Source organism: Chiroxiphia lanceolata, chromosome 8 (assembly GCF_009829145.1).
Source record: "Chiroxiphia lanceolata isolate bChiLan1 chromosome 8, bChiLan1.pri, whole genome shotgun sequence".
In the NCBI taxonomy this organism is placed as follows: domain Eukaryota; kingdom Metazoa; phylum Chordata; class Aves; order Passeriformes; family Pipridae; genus Chiroxiphia; species Chiroxiphia lanceolata.
This window is the reverse complement of record NC_045644.1, coordinates 31,550,622-31,571,898: the sequence shown is the minus strand read 5'-3', so window position 1 is coordinate 31,571,898 and position 21,277 is coordinate 31,550,622. Positions and strand designations below refer to the sequence as shown.

General features: G+C 44.4%; 2 protein-coding genes across 3 annotated transcripts in view; one reads left to right on the top strand and one right to left on the bottom strand.

Annotated features, from left to right (window-relative positions):
• Positions 1–305: 305 nt before the first annotated feature.
• ZNF365 (zinc finger protein 365) lies at positions 306–19,082 on the bottom strand. The gene is made up of 4 exons (XM_032695700.1): positions 18,074–19,082; positions 7,385–7,565; positions 5,330–5,367; positions 306–2,741 (listed from the first exon to the last, which is right to left on the bottom strand). The coding sequence occupies exons 1-4, from the start codon at positions 18,787–18,789 to the stop codon at positions 2,486–2,488; spliced, it is 1,191 nt and encodes a 396-aa protein (XP_032551591.1). The 5' UTR covers positions 18,790–19,082; the 3' UTR covers positions 306–2,485.
• Positions 18,549–21,277, top strand: part of RTKN2 (rhotekin 2) — a 186,768-nt gene continuing 184,039 nt past the window's right edge. The window contains exons 1-2 of one of the 2 annotated variants that reach the window (XM_032695698.1): positions 18,549–18,814; positions 19,750–19,941. The gene's annotated coding sequence lies outside the window, so the exon portion shown is untranslated. Of the gene's footprint in view, positions 18,815–19,584; positions 19,942–21,277 lie in introns of those variants that run through there. The other variant, XM_032695699.1, reaches the window with a different exon arrangement.

Here is a 21,277-nt window from a genome sequence, read left to right as displayed (position 1 = left end):
ATACTTGATGAAATGATGACTCAGCAACTGGCATTGTGTGAGGGAGCAACTATCCCTGACATTCCCTGGGAGCCCCTCTGTTCCTAATTTCCCTTACCTGACCCTTCCCTCCACTCCCCCCACCTCTGCTTCAGGCAGGTTGTCTGACCCTGTGTGTCATCTCAGGAATGACTTTCAAGCATCATGACAGTAGGAGAGCAGCAGGTAACATGTGTGAGCCACGTGGGCGAGATACAGTAGCTCTTTCAGGTTGATTTGTAAGTTTTTATAAGAAACACTGTATTTTACAGAGTTAAATGACACAATAACTGAGAAATATATCTTTATTATGAGAACATTTATATTCTAGAAATTTTTATCTGGGGTTACAGTACAATCCAATTTCTTCCTAATTAACTAACCTGGCATATTTCAGCAAGTAACTGTAAATTAGGTTTTGAGAAGTTTAAGAACATGCACTGTCTTTTACTCTTTTCCTCCCCCAAAAGGACAATTTACAGTCAAGATTTTGGTGTAATAAATAATAAAATAAACATCTCATTTGTGAACTAGTAGTTGCACTTAACTTTGGTGACTAACAGAGTAGATAGGCATTTAAAAATAAAAATATTCTTTCAGTGTCAAGTGGATAAAGAAACAGATTAATATATTTTAATTTATTATCTTTCTAAAGTTTACCTTTATTACCTTCAATAAAGGTAATTTTTTCAGGTTTCTAAAAGGATGTGGGAAGCAATAGAAAAAAACTCAAGGATGCTCCTATTTTGTAGTTTGCCTATAAAAGTTGTCATGACACACAATCTGACCCAAGCCCATGCAACACAATGAACAACTCCTTTTCACCACACACAATGCCGAGCATAAGGCCAAGTGTGGCCTTGTGACGTAGTTAAATAAATATTAAAATATCATTACAACCTAAATACCTGAATCGGTTTTACACTGTGACTTTCTACTGAAACAGTGTTGAGAAACTTTAAACATATATCTGATTGTTCTATATATACTATTTAAAATAAAAGTGAGGAATAAAACTCTCTTTCTTCACTCTGCTACTTTCTGGGAGGTCTGTACACTGACAAATGTATGACATCTGTAGTTACCTGATCATAGCTGACTGATCAGTCATCTTCTGCTTTAAAAATATTGCAACTCACGTGCTTATTGCAGCAGTAATCATAGTGATATACTGTCTTTTAATACTCAGTTCTGCTTACAGACATAGTTATAAAAAATGAAAAACATTTTTCACAAATCTTTGTACACATACTGTAAAAATCACCTTCCACATAAACAATTTACATCTGTTATGAGTATTTAAAAAATAAATCACACAGACTTATCTCGCCTATCCTTTCTTTTTCTTGAGAAAACAAATCTCATCAGTAACATCATCAGGATGTTCATATCTGTAAACACGGCATAAGGATTCATGTTATCAAAAACTGTACACACAAAAAATCATCTTGATAAATAAATACTCTGATAAATAAGGATCCTTTTAATTGGCACAAACCAATGTAAACATGTGCATTTCTGTTCTGCTATCACCTCTAACTTCCTTGCACTTGGGCATTTAGTTGAAATTCAGGGATCTCTCAACCCTGTAAAGATTCTTCAGGGATAAAAACATGAAAGATCTGGCTGTTTAGGCCTCTCATGCCTAAAAACAAGCACAGGCATTGAGCACAATGCCATGCTTTAGCCCCTCACTTGTTGCACCACAGCTGAGAACCTGCCACTGGCACTTGGCACTGAAATTCCTCCTCCGGTTCAATTTGGTCCGTGCTTGTCAGAGCTGCAGTACCAGCTTCTGGTTTCCTTGTTAAGTGACACCAGAGAAGCCCAAACTTGTACCAACAGGACAATGTGGCTGCTGGCAAGATTGAGTGGTTTAATGTACCCAATAAAACATGGAAATGTGTTTGACTGGGCCTATAGCAGGAAATCCAGGGTAGCAATTTACTGCTGTAAACAGCCTTCAGGCAACTCCATTAGACTTTTTGCATCTAAGTATGTTTGTGCAAGTAACAGTTAGTCATTGATCTTACACCTACCTAAGCTGAAAGACTGTATATTTAGGTGCCGATTAAATGGATTCTTCTGAACTTCGGCAACAACACAGATGGAAAATAAATTACCAGGCCACATGCTGCCAGTAAAATAATTAAACGTACAGCCACAGTACTGCCCAGCAAGATAACTGCAGTCATTTAAAATAAGGTCTATAAATGACTAAATAAATAAATAAATACATGAATAAATATAAAAACCTCCAAGTAAACTGAATAAAATGTCACTTCTCTTACAGCGCCCAAAGAGGGAATGGCATTACTAAATAATATAAATCTTCCATATGTATATATTTCTATATATTATATCTGATATGTTTTGGCATGGCCAGATGGATAGGAAAAAGTGGGATGACTAACTTCGTTCAATATTTGTTGTGTCGAAGCCAAGTTCCCGCATCACTGTGTATTGCTCACCACTCCTGTAGCGGCTTGGCCTTTTTACCCATCTTTGATTTTGAGCTCACTTTCCTGGCAGAGCAGACTGGGTCACCCTTTTTTTGTGCTCTCCATATCTCTCTTGGGCAATCAACAGGTTCATAGAAGCATTTCACTGGCTGCAAGCTGTTTTTTTCATCCTTTGCTTTTTTCAACAAGATTCTTCCTTTTTGAAAGGAATGAGGTTTTGCATCAGGGATGTTATATGAAGTGTGTTGACCTCCTCGGCTCCTGAAATTAATAACAGTGACCATTAATAACTATTATTCAATCTTGCAAAGTGATAGGTCCCCGAAATACCCCAAACCCAAACAGTTTTGAAGACAGAAATAGCCTTGTTTTACAGAACCAGGATGCATGTTAAAAACAGAGTTGCAAGATGAACCACATTTCTCAGTGCTCAAAAGCCTTCCTCACTAAAATAATCCCCACATGTGTAACTGGTGGACTCCTTATGCGTGTTCATCTAACTTTTACCCCAATCAGCATTCTGCTGATTTTGGAGTGCTGAGACCTTACTGAGGTCTGTACTTTGTGATCAGCAGGGATTTTAAAGATGCACATGTTCGCAGCAACCTTCTGCAAAGAACGAACATCCCATGGTCTCTGGAAGACCACACAGCACCTGTTACAGTAGAAGGCAGGTGGAGGAACTGTAGGAATTTCTTGGTGGGATCTCAGTGCTGCCTTGGAGCTCTCCCAGGGAGCTGCTGCTGCTACTAATGGTCAATGCCACAGGAAACTCCACACTCTGCTTTTGTGCTGACCACACATCTAAAGGGAAACTTCAGCTTTGCTTTTAGGCTTTGATTTGTAATGGGAGAAGAGGAAAGGGGAATAAAGCAAATTGGTGGGAAGAAGGGTATGAAAGCTTAAAGGCCAAAGTAAGATGAATTCTTTGTACTCTCTGTGATGGTTCATGCCTGGCAGGATTTGCAGAAATTGGTGAGCTCAGGTGGAGTGACAGCACAGTGCCTGGTGCTGCAAAGGCTGAACCACACACTCTGCTCTAAAATTTTACATTGAAACTGCAGTTCCACAGTTTAGCTAAGTAAGATCCTTTCAGTCCCTTTTAATATAATTTTGAAATGTTTTACAGCAGATATATGTAGTGTAAGAGCAGAACTATGAACATAAGGCACCAGCTCATGTCTGCCCAGCTCCTGTGACTGAAGTGAAGAACAGATGTGCTCACGTACAAATCACTTAAGATCACTTAAGAGATCCTACGGGGCTATTTTCCATTGCTTGTTATTTCTCAAACCCATGTATCTGTAGTATTACTTCTTCTGGGAGTTAAAGGATATTGCAGCACAGTTGATAAAGCCAATTTTGGAAAAAGCTATGGTTATTCAAGTGTATACAGAACAAACCCTCTCCTGCTCTTTAAAAAGACCAGAAGGGTGTCACAAGAGCCTCTGTTTGTTGACGGGAGGCAGTGAGGACCAGCTGTATTACCTGGTTGGCAGCTTTGCCAACTATAATTCACTAGGGGAAGTTTTGGGGGGTGAAATGCTGCGCAGGTCCAAGCTGGAGCTTGCAGGCACTGTGCCATGCTGGCCTGGTGCAGGCCTGGGCTCTGACCACTTGCTGGGACGTAGGAATGACTTGTGTGTCAACACAGGTGGTGACCACTCCAGTTTACAGTTGGTTCTTGGGCACTGTTTGTTACAGTCCCACTGTTTGTTACAGTTACAGTTTTGTAAAAAGATGCAGCATTCTGTTTTTCTTAGATGTTGTTGTAGTGAAAAAATTTTATCATTTATTCCCAGAACACATGCAGGCATTATTGCAGGTGATTGCAGGTGCTGTTAGGCACTCCTCTGCTGCACTGAGTGATGCCATTAAAACCAGAGGGTCAAGGTTAATATGGTCAGAGGGGACTGCCTAAAGGGGCCAAACTGTATTTAAATTGAACAAGTTTATGGTAGAGAAGATGGATGTCTGTCCCTAATTCACAGTCAGGCTAAGAAGGTACTGATGGATGGATGAAGATGCAGGTCATTGCACATGAAATGCAACATTGCCATCTCCAGATGTGGGAAATACTTTTTCATTGAAAGCAGCAGCTCCTCGATACAAGTGACTGTAAGTCTGAACTTCTACTCAAACATATTCCTAACCTGTTGTGTTAAGGAGAATGAAGTCCCAGACCTGCTATGGTGCAATGGGAAAAAGAGCCAACCTCGTATCCCCTCTAGGAAATGCTGCCCTGAAGAAGGACGCAGTGCCTGACCGCCACTTGGCCAAGCAGCACATGTGATGCTCCAAACCACCTGCTGGGACTCATGACCAGGTCTCAAAGACAGGGAGACCAGCCCCAGTTGGTTCTGCTGTTCCCAAGACAGCTGCTGGAGTAACCTGAGATGATGTTAGTGCCCATGCTTTGTCAGGACACTTGTCTGCTTACACGTGATTTTTAAGTCTACGGTGTTACTGTCAGTTAGCAAATGACAACTGTCTTTCTCCTACCTACAGAATGTTAAAGATATTTTCAACTGAAACTGAGTCTGGGTTTGCCAAAGAGATTCAAATCCCGTAGCTCTGCAGTAGGCTGTTACAGTCAGCAGGAAGAATTTGTTTAACAGAAAATTAGTCTTCTTTATTTTCTGTAGAGAGTATCTGATTTTAGCTTTAATTTAGCAGAAATCTGCTTTTCCTCTATTATATAGATCATAAATATAGATCATACGCAGGTAAAGAACCTGATCCAAACTCAACCTGAATCAGGCTTTTGGATAAGGTGAAATGCAAAAGCAGAAATGTAAGCATGTCAACTTAGTGTATTTAAGTAAGAGAAAAAAAAGAGAGATACATACAGGCATCTGGGTTTCTTATTTAATGAAATGTCTGTAAACTGCAAGGAAAATAAAACCAGGTTATTAATATTACATTATCAAGTAACTAAAGTACAAGGATAAAATATACACAGTCTTTAAAATCGTATTTCCATTCTCACCTGCTGTTAAAACTAGAACATCATCCACAGAAGAAACTAAAAAAAATCCTCTTTTACAGAATATTACTCTTCCAGTTTATGAATATGTTTTTAAAATTCATAATATATGAGTTTTTAGTGGTTGGATTTTTCCCATTATTTTTATTCTACCTATAATCAAAGTAAATTGTCAAAGTAGTGTGGGCTGAACAGGGATCTTTCACGTTAGATTAAACAGCCTGGATACAGTGAGAAGTAATTATTGTGTTTGAGATTATTAATAAGGGACAGTGCCTGAATAAGCTGTATTAAATTAACTTTCTCTCAGAGCCTTTAATTTTGCAGTGATACATTTCCTTTACACAAGTGCCTAGGAAACTCGAGCTACAAGCCCTTGGCTCTGCCAGAGCTGCACTGAAGGGCGGAGGGAGAGGATGCAACATTTCTCTTACTTCCCACTCCAAATCCTGAGACCAGCTAGGGACAGTACAGCCTCAGTGCCACTACGAATTTGCATGACTTCATTTTTTACAACAGTTTGGTTCACAGTGTGAAAACACTTTGTCTGGTCCCTCTTTTGGTGGGGGTCCAGAAAGGAGGTGTTTAATGCCAGTTCAGCTTAAATCGATATGAGTTACTAAATCGGTTCTTTGTACTGAGCTCCCATAAGAGCTACTAAACTGAGCCTTTGAATATTATTTAATGAAGTCACTGAGCCAAGCAAGTCAGATCTGGCATCTGAAAATGATTATGTTCTTGTAAATGTTCCCTGTGTCCCTGGTATTGTCCACACTTTGCAGATGGATTTTTGTCCAGCCTGACTTTGCTTGTCATCTGTCTTGGATGGAGTCTGAAGCCATCTCATAGTGTGCTTTTCTGTAATTACCTCCTGAAGGTCAGGATGGCCAATATTTGGATGGATGACCTTAGAGGAATGCTGAAGTCACTCAAAAAGCAGGACAGCTGCCTTGAAAATTAGAGCCTTCCCCAAGCAATGCTGCTGAGCCAGGAATGCCAGTAAACACATCAAGGGCAAGGGAGATGATTTAATATTGAGGATCATCTTTATGTTCTCACTCAATCTTCTCACAGACACTGTTTGAGATGTCCTGCACTGGACTTCAGCACATCTATATTTATTCAGGTCTTACCTAAAGCTCTTTGTCTCCCAAGTGGCTACAGGAACCTTTCCTTTCCACCACTGCTTACCTGTTCATTTCTGTGCATGATCAAATGCCTTCCTCTCGCACCCCAGGGTGAGCAATTACTCAGCACAGGCAGCATGGGGTATTCATTTAAATGAAATTTTCTTTGGAAATCCTGTGCCTAAAACTTGCCATATAAATGTAATGCATTGTAGGAAAAATACTGAGTGTAAGTATTAAAAATGAGGGCTTTTAGAGAAATGATGCATTTTTAAAAGCAATGTTCAGACAGCTTTAGCTTCTAATCCATGGGGGACAGGCCTGTGGGAATCCATTCACCATTACTATGTCTCCCACAATAGGTAACTAAAGCCAATTTGCCAGCAGGCTGATATGTCACCTATAGGGATCCATGTTTTTCTTGAAAGTCTTTAGACATCCCAAAATATCTGCCAAGTCACTAAGTGACATAAAGAAAAGTGTTTGTGGCAAAAGGAACAGCAGCAGTAGCCAAAACTGGAAAAAAATTTAAATATCTGTCAAATATTTCATTATTCTCTGCTCTCCCTTTGCCATCTTTGGCTATTGCTGCTCTTATGCTCTCTGCTCCTTTCACTCATGGGAAGTGGCGGTTTAAAACCTAAATAAAACACACCTAAAGAAACACTTTACATATGCACATCTGCCTGGAGTAGCAATCAGCCCGACCCATGGAGCCCACCCATATTCAAACTGCAATACTTTCCCTCTGGGGAAGGGTTTCAGGGCAGGGAAGGACTTTGGTGGCTTACCATGTGCTCGCTGCCATCAGTGTGGTGGCACACCATCTGCTGATTTTGGTAATACTCCAGCTGCCTCTCTGCCAGATCCACGCGCTGCAACAGGTTCTCGATGAAGTGCTGCAGCCTGGCTTTCCCCCGCACTTCTTTTTCTGCTGCTTCTTCCAGGAAGTGGTTGAAAGTAACAACTTCTCTGCAAGATGGAAACATTGCAAAGAGGCCATATTTAAATAACAGAAGGGCCCTGGTCTCACGGCTGTCAAAAATTACTGATGCTTCTCCTGTTTTTCATGGTGACAGCCTGTGGTGGCTCATTACTGTCCTTAAACTCTATCAAAATATTACAACTTTTTGTGGACAAGGCAAAGATATGGAAACCCAAAACCTGAATTTAAGTTTATAGGCAGTGGGTTTGGTGTGGGGTTTTTTCCCATTATTAGGTCTCTTGGAAAGAGTCTTTAGGGGTCCACAGGGTAGAAACATCATTAAGTATCACCTCTCGAGGTGATGGAGACAGCTATATCTGCTTTCTTTTTTTTTTTTACTTAACCATGAGAAACAGATTAACCCCCAAATTCATCTTCCCATTTCATCATAATCTTACAGTAGTAGTTTAATGTTGCTACTTGGGTGGTTCCTAACTTAAAAGGGCTACTGTGGCCATTGAGTTTCATTTTGGCTGCAATCCTGCAAGTACATCAAAGTGCAGTGTTATGATCTGGAGCTGGTGGGAGCACAGGAGATTAATTGATAATCTACAGATTACAGACCAAGGAGTGCATGCATGGGAAGTTTTAGGTCAGGAGTTTAGAAATGTGTCTTATCTGGTAACACAACTGAAAGGAACAGACAGAACCAGTGACTGTGAAAGCTCCCAGGTCTGTGCTGAGACACCGCTCATTTCAAACCCCTCTGCATACTATCAGTTTACTGTCAGTAATCAGGTCACCCTTTGGACCTCTGATATCAGAGGAGTACCTGGGTGGGAGAAGTCTGGTTACAGATTGAAGCATGTATTACAAAAAATGGCAAATCTGAACATGCAGACTTCCCTGGTTAATAAATGCTAGGATAAATATTTCTTACTCTGGCAGTGAAACAATGTTAATTTTTGCTTTGTACAGAGCAGAGCGGGTGGGAGTTGAGGGAACCAGTTCTTGCTAAATGAGAAAGGGCAGGATTGCTTGGTAGAATTACATTGCCTGAGGAAAAAGCCATTTTAAGTAGAAACCATGAAACAGTTTGTAGCAGAAATAACCTTTCAAAGTTTAGCTTGTTTGTGACAAATCCTAAGTTTCTCTGTGTTTCATTGTTTTAACTCGGTATAAGTGGAGGTAATCGGTTTAACACAGTACAGTTGTTTTAACAGTGTGCAATTTTGTACTAAGAAGAGTCAGGCACAAGTGGTCAGCCATGGAAATTCACTGTCTAGGATTCAGGCTGTGCCTGCCTGCTCTATACCACAGCAGAGTGTTGCTTGCCTGGCTGATCTAATGGTAGGAATGAGGTAAAAACAAGGATGTGCTGTCCGGACGAAGAATATTGATAAATGTTAGTTTATATTAACTCACCCACAAAACCTGGCTTAAGAAACAGAGAGGTACCTTGTTTGTTAAACTCAGCTATTCCATTCCATTTCAAGGCTCTGTGCAATTTCTGTGACTATTAGTTTGCCCAGAGCAACCTGATCCTGAAGAGTCACTGAGGAATGCTTAGGAACAAGCCAATCTAAACTCATTAAGGTCGGCTTTAGGGCTTTATTCTCACTGCACTTACAGCACTGTAACTTCTTTAATTTCATGATGCCACTTTGGTTTTGGGTTAGCATAGGAGCAACCTGAAGCCCTTGGTGCTCCATCAGGCTCCTCTTTCACAGGGGACAAGAAGCACAAAAGGACAGAAACTCAGCAGGTTGGCTCCAAATCCCTTTCCCTTTGGGTAAGGAAGAGCTGTGCATAGCCTGGCAGGATTCTGGCCCTCCAGGAGGGAAGGGTAGGCAGCACAGGGAGCCACCAGCCTGGGACACCCTTAGGATATCCCTCCCAGGGACACAGCCAGCTTGTGTGTCTCACTGCAGTGGGAAACCACAAACATTGAATACCTGGCATTTATTTTTGGAAGGGTGACAGTTTCAAGAATGCTAACAATTGTAATTGTCTCAGCAAAGGTAATTATAAAGCATTCATTAATTGCCCGCTCTATGGCACAAATAATCACCAACAGATTTTCCTTTCCTACAAATATCTCATTAGATATGCCATAAGGAGGCCGGGGAGAAGCAGTGTTTTTTTCAGGTAGATTTAGATGACTATCAGGAGGAGAACAGACTCATAATGGCAATAAATTCCCTAGTATTTTCCTTGCTTTCTAGACTACTAAAGATAACTTGGCATCCTACATGCCATTATTTGTTAGGAACTGTTATTAGCAGCCGTAACAGCATATCTGTAGCTTCTCTGTGTTTGTTTAGCTGCCTCAGTACAGCCTATGAACCTGCCTTTAATAACTTTAATCTAAAGATTTCCCTTTGGGCTGAAATGCACTCTCTAAATTCCCCTTAGAAAGACAGGAGCCAGAACACACCCACACATTGGTCACACACCTTGTCCTGATAAGCAGCACTTCTGTCAGTTCAGCTACTTTCTTTGTTTCATCTCTCAGAAGAACAAGATCAAGCTCTGAGGAATGACTGCTAATAAAGTCTCCCTACTTGCTCCAACACCTCTTCCCCACAGAGCTTGCTCCATGCCACTCCTGTGCCTTGGTTACCTCAAGGGAGTTCCCAGAAGAATTTTTACCCTCCTCTCACTGTGAACAACAGGGAAATGGTTCAAAGAATTCATAGCTTCCTGCAGCTGCTGTTTATCTGTCTAATTGCCTTCCCTGTCTCTTGTAGTTTGACCAACTTTTTCTTAGCCATACTGATGATCCTCTCCCTTCAGTTCTATTTCTGGATACCTATGATGAGTTTTTGCTTATGTTCTTTATTTTACTTTCAATTTTTCTCCAGGCCTCTGCCAAGTTTTTGAGGATTATGTGAGACGATATCTTTTACTCTCAGCTCCTATGCTTGTGGAAAGATGGATATTCTGAGAGGCCAGACATGCTCCTCATGAAGTCTGGGGGAAGCTGAGGCTGTGAATATTGTGGGGCCCTCTTGGCACAGGCATAAACCAGAGCACAGCAGCACCAGCCCACTGGGCTCTGTGTCTTGACAGAACAGCCTTGTCCTGCCTTCACCCGCAACAAGGAGTCATTTTGTTAAAGCCTGGCTCAGACCTGAAGCATTGCTCTTTCTAATGAGAGGTCTCTGCTACCCTGTGCTGACTATTCTACATCAGGAGCACTGCTGCTATATTGAGAAAAGGTTAGGTGGAGTTATTAACTCCCCTCGTGAACTCCTCTGCTCCCAGCACCATCTCTTTCCTGCTCTGCTCCTCTGCCCAGCAGCCTCCTGCCCCCTTTCACCCAGCTGCACCCTGGCACTTGCTGTAGCTCTGTAAGCAATAGAGCCTGCCACTGAATTTTCTGAGTGGAGTAGATGATGCTCAGTGCAGCTTAGATCTCTTCAATTTCTGTAATGGATGTCAGAGTGATCTCATCTCTTTGCTTATAGTTTGCTACACCAACACTAAGGTACGTTGTATGGAAAATGTTTTGTTAGAGGGCTGTGACTGAGCAGCAGGGAGAAAGGTGGGTTTCTTACTTTGTCTTGGGTGCTCCTGTCAGACAAAACCTTTCAGGAAGACGGAATTGCTGCTGCTGCCCAGAGAGCAGAGGGCTCATTGAACTGCCAGCAGCAGGATGAGGCAGGTGAAAGACAAGGGGCATGCAACCTGGGAGGTATCCAAGAGGAGCAGGAGGTGCCTGTACTGCCAGAGCGTCAGAGAAGAGCTGTTCCCAGAGCCAGAGGAGCCCAAGGGAAATTTACAGCAGTGCAGCAGACAACTCAGAGGTGTTCAGCTGCAAAAACAAGTGCAGGGGGAAGGACGCACTATGGGCAAGAAAGACTTGCTGCCCAAGCTTTTATTTTAATCTGATTCTGCCAGGAAGTTAACCTGCTATAGTTAACCAAACTTAAGTAGTTTGGTGTTTTGCATTCCAACAACAACCTAGCTGCAGACAGCCTGCACTGAAACCTATCCTCAAACCTTCTTTATGGGGGCTGTTACCATGAAATAGCATGAGATGTGGTCAATAAAGTTAAAAGTAACAGGCTGACTAGGTGACATTTATTCTTCTGGTTTTACCACTAGACCATACAGTGCTTCTTGCAGGATGAGTGAGCTGCAGTTCTTGTTTACTGGAGTAGTTGCTGGCATATGGACCCTGGGATACACTTGTATGGCTTTCAGCAGCTAAGCATGTGATACACTGAGTAGATGCAGAGGGTGAGACAGCTCCAGCTCCTTAACACCTGACAAGAAGGGCTAATGATTTCTCACATTGCAACCAAGCCCTCCTACTGATGCATAGTACTGATCCCAGGACTAATTACAGTAACTCTGACACCTGCAACTGCTCTGTAGGTGGAGACAAGCATGAGGCTCTATGCAGATTCTGCACCCATGTATCAAATACCTTTAGAGAATTACATTTAGAATAACTCTGCCTAAAAAGCAACAGAAAACCAAACACATTATTTTACCTGAAGATGGGAAAATTCCTACTACAGTAAGCAGTAAAGTGATTTACTTGGAAAATATTTAATATGTACATTCATTAAGTACTAATGCCACTGACCTTATCCACCACCCAATTGGTGTTACTGCCTGAAGGCTGCTCTCTGTTATTCGTTAGGCTGTGGTTTTACATACCCACACCACTATCAGCACGTTTGATTTAAGAGGTTCACACCTCCACCTCAGAAAGTTACTGCACCCATTCAGTGGGCTGTGCTCTAGATCTGAGCCCTGAACTTACTGGGGTGACACCGAAGATTAAAATACTTTATTTCGCAGAACCATTCTGTGGGACAGTCACGCCACGCTTGAAGCTGTGCAGCTGCCACGGGGGAGTAATCTCTCCAGTGGGAAGATGAAAGAAAAGGAAAGAGGGAGCAGGACTACCTAAAACTGAGGCTGGAAGAACAATGTGTAATAGCAGTTGTATTCTACTTGAAGCAAATCAAAACTGTTTTGCTGTACAACTGTAATTCACATTAAGGAAAGCTGTTTTAAAGCATAAATTGCAATGTCCTCTAAAAGCCAGCTCTTAATGCCATTGTCAAGATGTTATTTGCACAGATAATTTCATTAATTACAAATTTAGAATGAAGCCTCTGGCAAGAATAACTACTGCCCACCACAGCTATTCTGAAACAACCCTCGCATTCCAGGCTATGTCAGAGCAGAGGCATGACCAACCTCAAAACAAATGCATTAGACTGGTTAAAGAAATTACTGTCAGAGACAGGCCAGCATACTACATTAATGCTCTTATTCTATAATTAGGAGACAAAATGAAAGTGTTTAAGTCACCATCGAAGGCAGCTTCCAGCTGAAGACCATAACTTCAAATGTTTACCCTGTTCAAACTTACTGAAAAGCAAACTCTACCAGTCTCCATTTTCCAGAATTCTTCCAGAAACAAGCCTTTCAGTGTCCTCTAGAAGTTAAGTTCATAGCTGGTTTTAGTTTCAATGCTTTTCTTGATATCTTATTCAACAAAGTCTTACTCCCTTTGGGCATGCTTCTGTGTTATCTTGAAGATCACAGTACTCACTCTGTGTTGCACTCTCCTTTATCAAACATTGAATAATCCCTTTCAGGGCACATTTTCTAATTAAATCATTCCTTTGCTCAGCAGCTCTGTGCTTAGACTAATACTACTTCAACTACGTATTAGTATAGTCAGTGTTGCAACTCCACCTGTCCTGCCCAACACAGTTCATCTCCCCGGAGGCATAACACAAGTATCACAGCACGTACCCATGTGCATATTAGCATTGCCATTTTTGTAAGGAAACAAAAAGAAAATTCAACTACAAACATACCTTCACTTTATCACTGCCTCTATTGGACTACTAAAAGCCTTATTTAAAACAAACAAAAAATAATCAACTGACACGTCTAAAGAAATAACCCTACTGACCCTACAAGCTCTTCAAATGGCAGCCCTGTTCCTGCTGGTGGCCTAAACCAACACTCCTCCTCTCATCGGAATGAGAGGTCAACCTTAAAACCTGGGAGTGCTGTCATTTGAAATTAGTGCTTGGATTTGCAACAACGGTGTAACTCTAAGAATTTACTCCCTGCAGAGTTAAGAAGTCTGCAGAGGTGCTGCTAGCTTTGAGAACAGATCAGAGAAACCAGCCTCTGACAACAAGGCCATATGGTAAGTCTCAGATTTTATGTCTCTGTCCCACATGCTTGGTCCCGGCAAAGGCTCAGGACATGTGGGCTTTTACTGGTAGAACAGAGAAGTAGAAATGAAATTCCACCAAGTGAAAGTGCCCTCAGGTGCAAAGATCCTGCTGAGGAGGGCCAGAGTCACAGCAGTGCAAGGTCTGCCTTCACAGGGCTGGGCACAAAGGAACTGTGTGAGGCCTAGAACAGTTCCACCCCCTTATTCTGGCAAACCAGACATTTAAACCAAGAATTTAAACTTTTTCTGCCTAGGCCTTCTTGGGGCTTCCTAACCAAATTATTCTTGCTAACTCACATTTTTTCTTTCCCTCAGCTTTCCTATTCGACTTTACAATCAGATCCAAAATCAGAGCCGTTACCTACTGCAATTGTACTGTTATGTTCTGTCATTTTCCTGTATACCCTTCTAAAGAGGAAGTTTTTTAAATACCAACTTTTTTTTTCCCATAGCCAATTTAGAGGGTACAACATAAACATCTGAAACTTCTTTATCAGGATATTGTTACTTTTCAAGAGTTACGTGAAAAGGTCCCCATAAAAGTTTTCAGCTTCTTCTCTAGAAGAGCTTCCAAAGAAGAGGTTTTTTGACCTTATGTAAGATTCAGAGTAGAATTTTTTTCCCCCTCTTTTGGATGGTTTGTGGGGGTTTTTGGGTTGGGGTTTTTTTTTACTCTCACTCAGATTGATCTAGACTAGCTCTGCCTCAGTCTCTGTGACATCTAGAAATGCATATTAATTATAAACCCTGTCTTGCCTTCACATGCACCATATTCCATGATGTGGTAGTAGGGAGACCATTCAGAGACCAAGGGAAGACTAGTTGCTTTTACTTTCTTAGAAATAGGATAAGGAGGTGTTTCAGGGAAGAAGGTGTTTTCTTTTTTCTCCTGGAAAGAGGTACAAATTTTCAGCAACAGTAGATCAGTGCTAATTTTAGGAAAAGTTATCCATATTCACAAGATTACTTATGGAAAAAAAAAAATCCAAAGAAACTGATGAAAGCATTTATTTCCGAAGGTCAGCAAGTATCAAAGTAGTTCCTAAGGGATGCCTTTGACTTTCCACAATCTGCAGTGAGAACTCCGGCTTCTGCAATTTCCATTAAGCAGCCTTATTTGGCTTTCTAATAATCTGGACTTCTTCCAGAAATCAAAGCCAAAGTTGAGATCCTCCTTTTTTGAAGGAGAAAGTCTTTTTAGCATACCGAGTAAGTTTTGAACACACACTGAATATGTAAACAGGTCTCAGAATTTACCAACATTACTGGCATAAGAAAGCCAGACAAGTGTCACTGATGCTACCAAAGTCATGAACATCCTTTCTTCTCTCCTCTACTACTGTATCCCATCTAGTGCCTCCCTGCTGCCAGAGCAAAGCTAAGCATCCCAGGCCTTTTTAGAGGTTCAGATTTGAAAGGCTGCTCTAGAAGTACCAGTCCTGCTCTTACAAAGCATTGTTTATACCTACCTTCCTTCTCAATTTGCTAATTATACACTGACCTTTTAAGTGGAAAGCCATACAGTGCATTTTTCTGTTATCCCTCATGATAGGAAATGCAGGAACCATCTGAACAAGAAAAGAACCCAACACATTTCCAGTTTTTCCTAGGTGAACTCTACCTATTCTTACACCCTTTGCCTATCCTCTCAGTGTCCTCAGAGAACTTTCAGAGGCAATGCTACAGGGCCAGGCAGAGACACAGGCAGTAACCTACTCGGACTCCCTTCTTACCTCTTGGTACTCTGGGCTGATATTCTTCTACCCTGTCCTCTAACATGCATTAGGCACATTGACCTCTAGGAACTAACAGGCTGCTGTGTAAAAGCTCATTCCTATTGCTGCTTTTGATTCCAAGTCTTTTTATCTTTGTTGAAAGTGGAAGCGTAATCCTAAAAGAGTAATATCCTGGGTACTCTGGTGAAGCCTATTGTGCAGTTGCCTCTTTTGGTTAGTGTTTCTTACTAGCCAAGTGACCTTCAGTCTTCCCTATAACACCAACTTAGGAGCTACCTCACTGGTTATGCATTCACTCTCCTCCTTACAAGATGACAAGAATTCTATAAGCGACCATCTGCACTCCTGCCCCTTTCCTGAGCCTGGCAATGTCCTAGTGTGAGGGACAGTGTTTGCCCATTTCTCTTCATTCTGTGTTCAGGCTTTTCTGGCCTCAGAACCACAGCCTGACAGTACTGCTGGTAAAGCAGTCTGCCGAAGGGGCAAGTGGCCTCCTCCTTGTTCCTTTTCCTCATATAGTTAAAAATCTCAGCTTTTGCTGTCTTATTCTTTTTACAGATCAGTGTTCTTTGCCATCCTCCCCATATTATACCCATTCTTTCTACCCAGATAACTCCATTCCCTCTTCCTCTTTTCCCACGTCTGTTCTTCTGCAGCATTGCAGAACTTTGGTTTTGCTCCACTGAATGGTTCCAGCTTTCTCCTGACATTCCTGTTTTTCCTTTCTGGATCCTAGCCTCAAATTTCAAAAACACATTCTGCATTTAGTTTGGGCTAAGATTCATACCACTGAACTTTAGATATCTGAAATTCTGCATCTAGCCCAGACAGCTGCTTATCGGAGAGCCCCTGTAGTCTGAAGAGAGGAGAAGGACCTTCACAGAACAATCCCTCCTCCTCTAAAATACTTTTCTGGAGCAAACAGGATGATGTATGGCCAGTCTTCGCGAACGAAGATTTGGGAAGGGTCTTTACCCTTCGAGCCCGCGCAGTGGATTTTTTTTTTTAGGTGAGACACAGTGTGCGCTGAGCTGAGCCCACCCTTTAATCCTAAGGTTCATCTGCCGGGGCCGAGCAAGCTTGGACAGTGGCAGTGAGGTCCTCAGGACGTAGGTTTGTTTAGAGTGACCTTCTCTTAGATGGATGGCCTTACAGGGCTGACGAGCTCCATCTGCCCAGGGGACTCCTGTGACCGGGACTCGAACCCGGGCCGCGGCGGTGAAAGCGCCGCATCCTAACCACTAGACCACCAGGGGGCCCCTATACAGGATGAATCACACTGTGAAAGGGCCCATTAGGGCAGTCTGGCTAGATGGGAATGCCCAAACTGCTTCAAGCTGTAAGTTATCTTCATGGCTTCTTTCCAGCATACTTTTAAATCTGCCTAAGTTATACTATTATCTTTAGTTTCACCTTAAATCCTTCAATCTTCCACAAGGATCACTTGATATTTCAAGAATCAGAGGTTCTGTTGAATATCCCCTCAAGGAAGATGCACACCCCAGGGGCTCAAAATCCCACCCCCTTTATGTGTCCTCTCTTCTGGAAAATCTATAGCACTGCTTCAAGACAGATGCTCCTACTGATGTGGGAGCCATCATTGTCTTTTCTTTTAGTCGTCAGACTACAGGAAGGAATGATGAAAGCTCTCCAAACTTCCTACACTGCACTCCTACACCACCTTCCTTATTTCTTCTAAGATCAGTGTCATGGCAACTAGCACTTCTCATCTTCCCTTTGTAAGCCGATGAATTGGTTTAGAGGCACTCCATTACCAATGCTCTTTATTTGCATTGCTCTAAAATAAGTTGTGTTGCTCTGAAAAGCCTGAAAGGTTTTAGCAAGTGCTGAATAAACTAAGTAGTTCATGTATAAATAATATATCAGCTATCACTACATTTTTAATGGATGCATGATAACCATATTTTTAGATAGCTTATGTTATTCAGAACGGCTCCGGCATCTGCTTCTCAATCCCATATAAGCAATTCCAGTTTCACAGTTCTGTGTCCATCTAAAACATTAGACATGAACTACTTGGACATGGCCTTTTCAGTACTATCTCCAGTACAGCTTCACTGTTGCACAGGAGACCATCCCACTCCACAGGCAGCCTGCTGACCATGGTGGGATGGCTTCAGGAAAAAGGTGCTACTGGATATTCTCCCATACTTCCTCCAGATTTATCCACCTATATCTTCTTAAAAAGATGATGCATTAGAGATGTCACTGTAAATCAGATGACATGCTGATGAGAGCTTCTACTTCTCCCTACCCTCATGAAACCAGGGGCACAAGAGGCATTGGGGTAGTCAAGTACGAAAGCCACCTACCTGCACAGGGAGTTGTCCCCTGCCCTGTTAGTCACTGGAGAGTCAACCATGAAAACCACCTGCTCGGGGAGCTGTCCACTGCCTTGCAGGGACACAGTCACACAGGCTACAGCTCTAGAAACCCAAAGCTCTGAGCTGGTGAGCTCCAGGCCCTTTCAAACTCAGCAGGCAGCTGAGCCATCCCCTCTCTTGTCCCCCAAAGGCTGTGACTCACACAGGGCCAGGCCAGCCTGCGCCAAGCCACCGGCTCTCGCCTCCCCACTTACTCCTCTTTGCGGTGAAGCTCCTCCTCGGACTCGCTAAGCCGCTGCTTCAGGGCTGCGATCATCTCCACGGCCACGTCCACCTGCCTGCTCAGGGCCCGCTCTCGCCGCTGCACCTCCTGCTTCTTCTGGGACAGCTGCACGAACGCCGCCCGCACCTCCAGCAGCTCCGCCGTCTTCTGGGACAGCTCTTTGGTAAGCTTGTCGATCCGCTTCTCGATCGTTTTGTCCACGGCCTCCACCATCCTGTTAAACTTTTCCCGGACATGTGCCTCGAAGGAGGCTTTGGAGTCAGTGGCCGGGAGCCCGGGTTTAGACACCTGCTCGCTGGGAGACTCAGCCGACACATAGTTGGCCAGGTAGGAGCCGGGGCGCTCCGCGGGCAGCTCCCGCGGCTGCCCGCCCTTCCCGCTCCCGCAGGACGCGCCACCCAAGTTCAGGAAGGGCCCCGCGGAGCCGCCGGGGCTCCCCGGGCTGCCCTGGGGCGCGGGCTCCGGCGGGGACACCAGCTCCGCATCCTTCAGCGGCGAGAACAGGCTGCTCCTGGCCAGCAGGCTGCTCTCCTGGAAGCTATGGCTGTACTCCAGGTGCACCCGCAGGGAGGAGAGGCTCCGGAACCTGGTGTGGTCACCGCATCGCGGGCAGCGGAAGGGGAGGCTGACGCTGCCGAGCGGCTCCGGCCAGGGGTGCCCGCCTTCATCCCGGGACGTCTGTTGCATTCCTCGCCAGGAGGGAACAGCCCGGGTCCGCGCCCGACGGGGAAACTTGGAAAACTTTCCCGGCGATTCCTCAGGGGTGCCGCGCCATCTCCGCCCGGGGACGCGCCCGCCCGGCGTGGCGCTCCAGCCGCCCGGCCCCGGCTGCTCCGCCCGGCTCTGCTCGGAGCGGCTCCGCTCGCCTCTGCCGCCGCCGCACGGGCCTCGCCAGAGCGGGGCGGGGCCGGCCTCGGCGCGGGCCTCGGCGCCCACAAGGTCGCCGCACTCGCCCGACTTGTTGCTGGCGGCAGCGGCGGCGTTTTCAGCAGAGCCGTAAATCAGCCCGGGCGCGGCGCCGCCGCCGCGGGGCGGGGCGGGCGGGGCGGAGATGGGCAGAGGGGACCGGCGGGGATGGTGATGCGGAGCGGGGATGCCCGGCGGGGGATGCTGCGGGTGGGTGTGGGTGGCAGCACCTGGCCGAGGCCTCAAGGCCGGGGTCGCTCTCCTCCTCCTGCCCCCGCCTGCCTTGGGCGCCGGGCCGGGGGGTCCGCGGGGGGATGTTTGCAGGGCGCTGGTAGCGGTCACAGCAAAGCAATGAGTGAGCTACGCGGGGCGTGTCGGGGAGATGCTGAAGGATAACGCAGTTAAAAGCACTTAAGCGGCAAGATACGACTGGCACGTGTAAATAGGTATAACCTGGCCTTGGCTTTGGGGGAGTATAATTGTTTGTGTGATTTTAAATCATAGAATCATAGAATCAGCTGGGTTGGAAAGAACCTCTCAGATCAAGTTCAACCCTTCATTTTTTGTATTTTTTTTTTTTTTTTTAAATCCAGTCCGGGTTTCCTCCCATTCCGTACTCCGGCCAAAATCCAGTCTGGGGTTTCCCCCCATTCTGTACTCCGGAAAAATCCAGTCCTGGTTTTCCCCCATTCCGTAGTCCAGAAAAATCCAGTCCGGGTTTTTCCCCTTTCCGTGCTCCAGACAAATTCCAGTCCGGGTTTTCCCCCACCCCCGAGAAATTATTCAAACCGTCTCAAATGGGGCCTGAACGGGAATAGAGGCAAGGATGGAAAGGAGGTCCTGCTCCAGGACTGTTCACAACCGAACCGAAAGAAAAGCGCTACAGGTCCTCTCTGCTGGACAAGAGGTACGCGGTTGCAGGAACAGGGCTAGGTAAGTACTCGGAGGTAAGAGAGCCTCCAGATCGAAACAAGGCTGCTTCAAGCAACCAGGGGAAGCAAATAGCGCCGAAACAAAAAAGACGGGAGAAATACCTGCCCGGAACAAAAACTGCTCAGGGAATGGGGTCTAAATATGTCCTCAGAGCAAAAGAGAGTTTACGAAGCGATAAAACGCCTCTTTAAACAACATGAGGCCGTCTCCGACACTCTGCCCAGCCCGCGAACTCGTTTGCAGACCAGGAGAACTACGAGACCGGCTCCCTCAGCAACTCCGAGCCACCCAGCACGGCCCCGAACCTGCCTTTCCATCTCCGAGGGTGAGGGCGGCAAGGAGGACCAGCTCGGGGGGAGGGGCCGTACGTAAGTGATCAGGAAAGAAAAGCAAAATCTCTCTCTTCAGTCCTTTTAATCACTTGTGGGTAACTTAAAACCAAAGAATTGCATTTTACTAAAAAACGGGTATGCAAAAAGCTTTAGGTGGTTCTCCTGGGGAATGGGTCTTTGTGCTAAAAGTTGTAGTGAAATGCATCGGTCTTGGTTGTAATTTGCCCCTGTGAAAACCTTCTGCCAAAATATCGTATTAAACAAAAAAAACCTAGAGTTTTGGGAAAAGGAAAACAAGCCCCTACAGAAACAGTTTCTGTTACGAGAAAAAAAAAAAAAGGTAACCCTTCTGCTACAGACAGCCTTAGCAGAGTAAGAGATACGTGGTTAGTAGTCACACAATAAGACTAACTTGTTGCCTAGTAACCAGGTGAGAGATTTGGATCTCTCCGGCCAGAGAAAACTACATACCCAGAAAAATTTGAACTGCCAGTTTCTCGGGAGAAGTAGATTCTCTCGTTTTCTGCCCCTGTTCTGGGGAAAGGAAAAGGTAAAACCCTCCTGCTTCACACAAAAACTGCAACTTTACAACCTTCTGGCTGGGGAAAGAAATTATCTCGCCTTGCAGCCCGGGGGGGGGGGGGGAGGGAGGAGGACAGAAATCCTAAAACCTCTCCTCTCTCACTTTCAGTTTCCCTACCGTGTAGGATGGGGGAAGAAAGGCACTGCAACCAGAAAGCCCTTATATCACTCAGTTTCCTTATCGGTAGCCAGCGTCTAACAAGCCCTTTGGGGGGGGGGGGGGGCGGGGCAAACCCAAAACCTCTGGGGAAAGAGGAAAAAAAAGGCTACCTTCTTCAAAGAAAGTTTAGAAACCAAGTAAAGCTCCTACAAGCTGCCTTTATACTGTCACCCTCTAAGATACTCCTACGACTAAAAGTCAAAGATGATATTGTAAATTTATAAGGTTATTAACCGAAAAAGTCTAAGTTTGTCTCACAAAC